The sequence below is a fragment of the Hyla sarda genome, chromosome 10 (genome assembly GCF_029499605.1).
Source record: "Hyla sarda isolate aHylSar1 chromosome 10, aHylSar1.hap1, whole genome shotgun sequence".
NCBI classification, from domain to species: domain Eukaryota; kingdom Metazoa; phylum Chordata; class Amphibia; order Anura; family Hylidae; genus Hyla; species Hyla sarda.
The window spans coordinates 7076822-7085770 of record NC_079198.1 but is presented as its reverse complement, the minus strand read 5'-3'; the positions used below and the strand labels follow the sequence as shown (position 1 = coordinate 7085770).

The 8949-nt window shown below is 40.3% G+C and overlaps 1 protein-coding gene across 2 annotated transcripts; it reads right to left on the bottom strand.

The window, feature by feature from the left end:
* Positions 1–284: 284 nt before the first annotated feature.
* Positions 285–8908, bottom strand: LOC130294060 (cysteine-rich venom protein 1-like). Of its 2 annotated transcripts, none has more exons than XM_056543455.1 (4): positions 8860–8908; positions 4488–4550; positions 2286–2324; positions 285–714 (listed from the first exon to the last, which is right to left on the bottom strand). In XM_056543455.1, the coding sequence occupies exons 2-4, from the start codon at positions 4522–4524 to the stop codon at positions 350–352; spliced, it is 441 nt and encodes a 146-aa protein (XP_056399430.1). In that variant the 5' UTR covers positions 4525–4550; positions 8860–8908; the 3' UTR covers positions 285–349. The 2 variants fall into 2 exon arrangements, with proteins under 2 accessions (XP_056399430.1, XP_056399431.1); XM_056543456.1 differs by lacking the exon at positions 8860–8908 and adding an exon at positions 5519–5585.
* Between the last annotated feature and the right edge of the window lie 41 nt (positions 8909–8949).

The following is an 8949-nucleotide window of genomic DNA, read 5'->3' as shown; positions in this document are numbered from 1 at the left end:
ACTACCATGCTTTTCTCCCCGCTCATCCAAATGATCGGTGGGGGTCTAGCACTGAGACGACAACTGATCAAACCTACAGGGATGTTCTAAAGGGGCGGGGGGCAATATGGCTGGTTCTTGGGGGCTGTTGTAAATGGGTCCAGCGAGGGCCAAACTGCAACACCCGACTTTACTGCAGATGAGACAGATCCAAATCAGATCAGGTGATCACTTACACATCAATGTAGATTGGTTACAGATTTGATCCATAGTAAAAAAAATCAAAAAGAGATAAAAAATAACTTTTTCAAATTGTTTTATTTTCAGTACAATTGTTGTTGCCGATTGTCAATAAGACAAATGGGCCAGACTAATGGTGGAAAGGTTTTCTGGGGCAGTCCTTGGGATGGACACAACGGTCACCCAGGCGTCTATATCCGGTTTTACAGAAGCAGCCGGGGAAACAACTAGTGCAGTCGATGGTGGTTGGTTTGTTTGTTGGGCACACACGGCCGCAGTCGTTGCCGCATTCAGAATATATCATGTTCCCTTTGCAGCAGTCTTGCCTCTTCACGCATTTACCGCGACCATTGTCTACAGTTTTACCCTTGCAGAAACATCCTGGTTTACACATGGCCATACATATGGGCACCATGTTATCGCAGGTCGGCGGGCAGGCACTCCCACAACTGTCATATTCTTTGCCGGGTGGACAAGGTTTACCGCCATAACCAACTGCAAAAAAAAAATAGTTACGGTGGGTTCATATGGTGTAGTTTCCATACTGCGTTGATGTGTCTCCAGCTGTTGCAGAATTACAGCTCCCAGCATGCCCAGACAGCCAAAGGCTGTCTGGGCATGCCGAAAGCTGTAGTTTTGCAACAGCTGGGGGCACACTTGGGACATGCCAAAGATCTTTATCAGTCGGGGGGTGAGTGAGTGTCTATGAGAACTGGATGACCCCATAGACTTACATTATAAGTCCATCCAGGTTGACTAAGAGCAGGGAGAGAACTTTTTTTTTTTTTAATTAAGGGTAAGGTCACATGTAGCGCATCCGCAGCGTATTTAATGCTCTAGATGCACCAATGGCAGCAACAAGATCTGTGTGTCCATTCGTAGTGGCAGATTTTCCCCCACTACGAGCGGACACACAGAGCTACCCAGCCGCAGCAGAGAGCTCGCTCTTGTGGCTGCCATCAGCACATCCGCAGCACAAAATACGCTGTGGATGCGCTATGTGTGACCCTACGCTTAAAGAGGTACTCCGCCCCTAGACTATTAATCCCCCAATCAAAAGGACAGGGGATGAGATGTCTGATCACGAGGGTCCCGCCGCTGGGACCCCCGCGATCTCCCTGCAGCACCCGGCTGCGGTACCGGAGGCTTGTGACTTGTCATGGCCCTGCCCCCTCAAGCATGTCTATGGGAGGGGGCATGGCGGCCATCAAGACTTTTCCCATAAACTTGCATTGAGAAGGAGAGCATGACGTCACAAGGGGGTGTGGCCATGACGTCAGCGCTGCATCGCTAGTCATCAGACACGGAGCGAACTTTGCTCCGTGTCTGATGACTAGCGACGCGGCGCTGACCAGAAGACTGCGGTGCCGCAGGACCAATGGCGGGACCTCTGCGATTAGACATCTTATCCTTTGGATAGGGGATAAGGTGGAGTACCCCTTTAATATATATATATATATATATATATATATTATTTTATTTTTTTTACATGACAAGTAGACTTTAAAGGGGTACTCCAGAATTTATTTTTCTTCAGCCCATGATTCCCACTGATAATACCGTGTAATCTCCTTCTATAACCTCCGGGTGGCGCTTTGTCCTGTTTCCACACCCTGAATTGCTGTAGTGCAAGTCTTGTCATTTTACGACTGTCTCAGACCTCTCCCAGCATTCCATGCGGCCAGAGACAACATGTCATAAGTCACATGGTCTCCAGGGGGCGTGGCTATGCTACAGTAGTTGGGCAGATAGCATTACTTCAGTAAATCTCTCCTACCCTGTTATCCACCCCACCCATTGCAACATAGCCACGCCCCCTGGAGACCATGTGACTTGTGACATGTTGTCTCTGGCCGCATGGAATGCTGGGAAAGGTTAGAGACAGCACTTCCGGGTGTGAAAACAAGACAAAGCACCGGCCGGAGGTTAAAGAAGTATATTACATTATTAAAGTATTATAACTGGGCATGATGGGCTCAAAGGCTGAAGGGGAAAAAAAATCCTGGAGTACCCCTTTAAATTAAACTTTTATATAGTAAAGGTTATCAAATAGATATAATCCTTACCGTATGCTTCTTGGACATGTACCAGCATGAAGAGAACACCTGAAAAACAACATTCTTAGTGTAAAGTCCATAAAACATAAACAATGAGAGGGGAGGTGAAGAGGAATCTGATCAGGTAATACAATAGAATAGATCAGTGTTTCCCAAACAGGGGGCCTCCAGATGTTGCAAAACTACAACTCCCAGCATGCCTGGACAGCCGTTGGCTGTCCAGGCATGCTGGGAGTTGTAGATTTGCAACAGCTGGAGGCACGTTGGTTTAAAAACACTGGAATGGAGGATGGAAGGCATGTGGTGCGCCCCCTCCTGACCCCTGTGTGCAGGTGCACAGCTCCTCCATACATCCCATCCAACCAGATGAAGGTGATACCCCTGAAGAAGCCATGGGGAAACCTGAGTTGAGGGTTGTTGTCACTACTTTGGTTCTGGGTTTCTCTATTTCTTTACATTGATCTGTGTTTGTGGTTTTGGATGAATTTAGGATTAACCCTTTACTGCCCTGCCTGTTCTGCAAGATACTCTGTGGATAAACATTGTTATAGCTGGGCTTGCGTTGTTGCACTTCTTTTATCGGAGGATAGATAGATCTATATGAGATAGATAGATAGATAGATATGAGATAGATAGATATGAGATAGATAGATATGAGATAGATAGATATGAGATAGATAGATAGATATGAGATAGATAGATAGATAGATAGATATGAGATTCTATAGATAGATAGATATTAGATAGATAGATATGACATAGATAGAGAGATAGATATATAGATAGATATGAGATAGATAGATATGAGATAGATAGATAGATATGAGATAGATAGATATGAGATAGATAGATATGAGATAGATAGATATGAGATAGATAGATAGATAGATAGATATGAGATAGATATGAGATAGATAGATAGATAGATAGATATGAGATAGATAGATATGAGATAGATAGATATGAGATAGATAGATAGACATTAGATAGATAGATATGACATAGATAGATAGATAGATAGATAGATATGAGATAGATATGAGATAGATAGATATATAGATAGATATGAGATAGATAGATATGAGATAGATAGATAGATAGATATGAGATAGATATGAGATAGATAGATAGATAGATATGAGATAGATAGATATGAGATGGATAGATATGAGATAGATAGATATGAGATAGATATGAGATAGATAGATATGAGATAGATAGATATGAGATAGATAGATATGAGATAGATAGATATGAGATAGATAGATATGAGATAGAGATAGATATGAGATAGATAGATAGATAGATATGAGATAGATAGATATGAGATGGATAGATATGAGATAGATAGATATGAGATAGATATGAGATAGATAGATATGAGATAGATAGATATGAGATAGATAGATATGAGATAGATAGATATGAGATAGATAGATATGAGATAGAGATAGATATGAGATAGATAGATAGATAGATATGAGATAGATAGATAGATAGATAGATAGATAGATATGAGATAGATAGATAGATAGATATGAGATAGATAGATATGAGATGGATAGATATGAGATAGATAGATATGAGATAGATATGAGATAGATATGAGATAGATAGATAGATATGAGATAGATAGATAGATATGAGATAGATAGATAGATAGATATGAGATAGATAGATAGATAGATAGATAGATAGATAGATATGAGATAGATAGATATGAGATAGATAGATATGAGATAGATAGATATGAGATAGAGATAGATATGAGATAGATAGATAGATAGATAGATATGAGATAGATAGATAGATAGATAGATATGAGATAGATAGGTAGATAGATAGATATGAGATAGATAGATATGAGATAGATAGATATGAGATAGAGATAGATATGAGATAGATAGATAGATATGAGATAGATAGATAGATAGATATGAGATAGATAGATAGGTAGATAGATAGATATGAGATAGATAGATAGATAGATATGAGATAGATAGAAAGGTAGATAGATAGATATGAGATAGATAGATAGATAGATATGAGATAGATAGATAGATAGATAGATAGATATGAGATAGATAGATATGAGATAGATAGATATATATGAGATAGATAGATAGATATGAGATAGATAGATAGGTAGATAGATAGATATGAGATAGATAGATAGACACAGTATACAGACGTATAATATTTGTTACTCACTCAGGGATGACAGCAGGATCACAGATGTTCCTCCCATGTTCAGTTTTGAGGCTCAAACTATTTCTGTACAATTTATGTGAGAAAACGTCATCAGAGATCATGTAACATGATGAGTCCTCCAGAGTAGGAGACGCTCTTTACAATGACATTATATCGTAATTCTTGCTCCATGGCATTCACTTGCCTTAAAGGGATACTCCGGTGGAAAACTTTTTATTTTATTTTTATTTATTTTTTTAATCAACTGATGCCAGAAAGTTAAACAGATTTGTAAATTACTTCTATTAAAAAAAATCTTAATCCTTCCAGTACTTATTAGCTGCTGAATACTACAGAGGAAATTCTTTTCTTTTTGGAACACCACAGAGCTGTCTGCTGACATCATGACCACAGTGCTCTCTGCTGACATCTCTGTCCATTTTAGGAACCGTCCAGAGCAGCATATGTTTGGGAATTTTCTCCTACTCTGGACAGTTCTTAAAATGGACAGAGGTGTCAGCAGAGAGCACTGTGCTCATGATGTCAGAAGAGAGCTCTGTGGTGTTCCAAAAAGAAAAAAATTCCCTCTGTAGTATTAAGCAGCTAATAAGTACTGGAAGGATTAAGATTTTTTAATAGAAGTCATTTACAAATCTGTTTAACTTTCTGGCACCAGTTGATTTAAAAAAATAAAAAATAAAAAGGTTTACACCGGAGTACCCCTTTAAGAAAATGTAGGAATAGGGGATACAATGTCAGCAAACAAAGAGTGGGAGCCAATCATGGGGGAATGATGATCTTTTCTCCTAGACCAGATGGGACAAACCTTATGGTCCCGCTATGTCAATATTTCCCAACCAGGGTGCCTCCAGCTGTTGCGAAACTACAGCTCCCAGCATGCCCGGACAGCCGTTGGCTGTCCGGGCATGCTGGGAGTTGTAGTTTTGCAACAGCTGGAGGCACCCTGGTTGGGAAACATTGTTCTATGTAACATATACGTAGATTTAGCACAAACCCTTTGTACTGGGCCCCGGAGTACGTTTGCTACAAACCTGGACGTGATGCACTTGTAGGATCTTCTGGTGGTGCAGGGATTCTACGAAGGCACAATCTTATATACATTGCGGGTGTAGATATAATTATACATGTTCAGGGTGTGAACTGTCATCTATGTTTGGTTTATAATGTGTCATCATTGTTACCACATAATATACGTAAATTGTTTAGTAATAAGAAACCAGAAAAATGACATAACTTGGTTAGAAGTGTTCTTATAAGAAGCTAATAAATGGATTGCAGTTTGTCAGGTCGCCTTCATATAGTATATCATAGATATATATATATACTCCAGAGCTGCACTCACTATTCTGCTGGTGAGATCACTGTGTACATACATTACATTACTTATCCTGTACTGATCCTGATTTATATCCTGTATTATACTCCAGAGCTGTACTCACTATTCTGCTGGTGAGATCACTGTGTACATACATTACATCACTTATCCTGTACTGATCCTGAGTTATATCCTGCATTATACTCCAGAGCTGTACTCACTATTCTGCTGGTGAGGTCACTGTGTACATACATTACATTACTTATCCTGTACTGATCCTGAGTTATATCCTGTATTATACTCCAGAGCTGTACTCACTATTCTGCTGGTGAGGTCACTGTGCACATACATTACATTACTTATCCTGTACTGATCCTGAGTTATATCCTGTATTATACTCCAGAGCTGTACTCACTATTCTGCTGGTGAGGTCACTGTGTACATACATTACATTACTTATCCTGTACTGATCCTGAGTTATATCCTGTATTATACCCCAGAGCTGCACTCACTATTCTGCTGGTGAGGTCACTGTGTATATACATTACATTACTTATACTGTACTGATCCTGAGTTATATCCTGTATTATACTCCAGAGCTGTACTCACTATTCTGCTGGTGAGGTCACTGTGTACATACATTACATTACTTATCCTATACTGATCCTGAGTTATATACTGTATTATACTCCAGAGCTGTACTCACTATTCTGCTGGAGAGGTCATTGTGTACATACATTACATTACTTATCCTGTACTGATTCTGAGTTATATCCTGTATTATACCCCAGAGCTGCACTCACTATTCTGCTGGTGAGGTCACTGTGTATATACATTACATTACTTATACTGTACTGATCCTGAGTTATATCCTGTAAATCTTATATTAGAAAAATATAAATCATAACAAACAGAAAACCAGCACAATTTTGCCATAAAGGAAACAACAACATGAAATAACATAAACCCAAACTTTACATTTAAATAAAAGAGCATAAATCCTTCCTAAAAAATACTAGAACTACACCTTACATAACCAAATATCTAACAACACACTCACATGCATACTAAATTTACAATACCAAAAAAGAAACATAAAAAATAGCACTGTTTAGCTTTAACTCAAAAACACCCAAACTTGGGAAAATCACACATTACAAAAACCATAAGCACTCCCACCGCACACCATTTTTTGGTAATTTTTTTTCTTCTATTTTTTTTTTAAATAATAATACTATACCACACACATGCACACACATATCCATATCTTTACTAGATCCTAAGAAACCTAGACAAAGAAAATTCAATCTTCAACTCCCTTAGGTCCTCGAGGCAAGATGGCTGGATGATTAGCCATCATCTTACCGGGCACGACGGGATGCCACGAGGAACGGCCAGTGTCTGCATGATGGGGAAATAATGTTTGGTAGACAGTAACAGTATGGCGGCATTATTCAGTCATTGAAGGGTAGGAATATGTGATCAGGGTGTAACCGATTATTTGTCCCCTGTATAGAGGTATCATTGGTAATATTGGTCTTGGACAATACCGAATTATTATAATTTTTTTGTATCAGTATATGGCAACGTTATTTGGTCACTGTCTGGGTGTACTGTATGATAATGAGGTGGCGGTATTTTTTTAGTGGTATTATTGATAATGTTGGTATTAGTATACTGGTTTTGTTTTGTGAACAGCCCCGTCTATAGTAGTTAATCCACCGATGCATGTATATAATCTATATTTAAATGTGTATATATATATATATATATATATATATATATATATATATGTGATTTCCTAGGGAAAAGTTCAGCACTTCTGTTTTGGTGAATTGAAATTTACAACCTTGTTGCAGATCCATAATGCAAGACACCATTGCTGTCAAATATTAGAGGGGTACTCCGGCCCTAAGACATCTTATGCCCTATCCACATTTTGCCGAAGTTCCATGCAAGTCAAGTCCGTAGACTGAACAGCCACAGTCGGGATGCAATGTGAAAGCTTAAAGGGGTACTTTGCCAAAAAAAAAACATCTTATCCCCTATCCAAAGAATAGGGAATAAGATGTCTGACCGCACTATCTGCAGCTGGGGACCGCCACAATCTTGCATTCGGCGCCCACCTCTTTGAGCTGCACGCCGCGCTGCCAGCTCACAAACTGCCGGGTGCTGACCCCGACTCCACCCCTGTGTGACGTCACGCCCCGCCCCCGCTATGCAAGTCTATGGGAGGGGGCGTGACGCCCCCTCCCATAGACTTGCATAGCGAGGGCGGGGCATGATGTCACACGGGGGCAGAGTCGTAATGTCATGATACTCCGGCCCCTTGGTTGGCACCCGGCAGTTTGGTGCCGAATTCAAAATTGCGGGGGTCCCCAGCGGCCGGACCCCCGGTGTCAGGCGTCTCATCCCCTATCCTTTGGATAGGGGATAAGATGTCTTAGGGCCGGAGTACCCCTTTAAACCGCAGTATATGATAGCAATGGCCCGACTTTTCCCTTTTCGCTTTGTTCACACACACACACACACTATTTTGGCTGAAAATATAACCAAGAAAACTCTTTTTGTTCCTTTGTTCTTATGATCCGTGGGGGTCTCAGCAGCCAGACCCTCACTGTCTAAGATTAAATAAAAGCTGAGGTATACGTGCTAAAATACGGACATATTTTGCTGCTGCACATATTTTGCAGAGAGAGAGAGATGACCAGAGATATGACCCAAATTAAAAAACTGTTTTTGGACTATTGCTTTTGGTGAGACGCTATGACTTTATGGGGCCCCCAAATTCCTGATGGCGGCCCTGCTCACACAATGGTAAAGTCCCCCTTTGATCCCCATGTAGTAGTAATATCCCATTTTGTTACCCCCACATAGTAGCAGTCCACTCCCTTCTTGCACCTAGAGTTGTCAGGTGGCCGGCATTACTTCCTGGAGGCCCGTACTGGTATTTTGTTTGTACCGGTAATAAAACGTAATTATAATTAAAGGGAACCGATATAATTAATAGAATATAATCCATATAACAAGGGACGAGGTTAATATCATGTGTCCTACCTGTCGGCTTGGACGTCTGTTAATGTGGATAAAACGACTGTTAGAAATGTCACATGCAGTATGTAAATGAGGACAAGTAGTCAGGGGGGG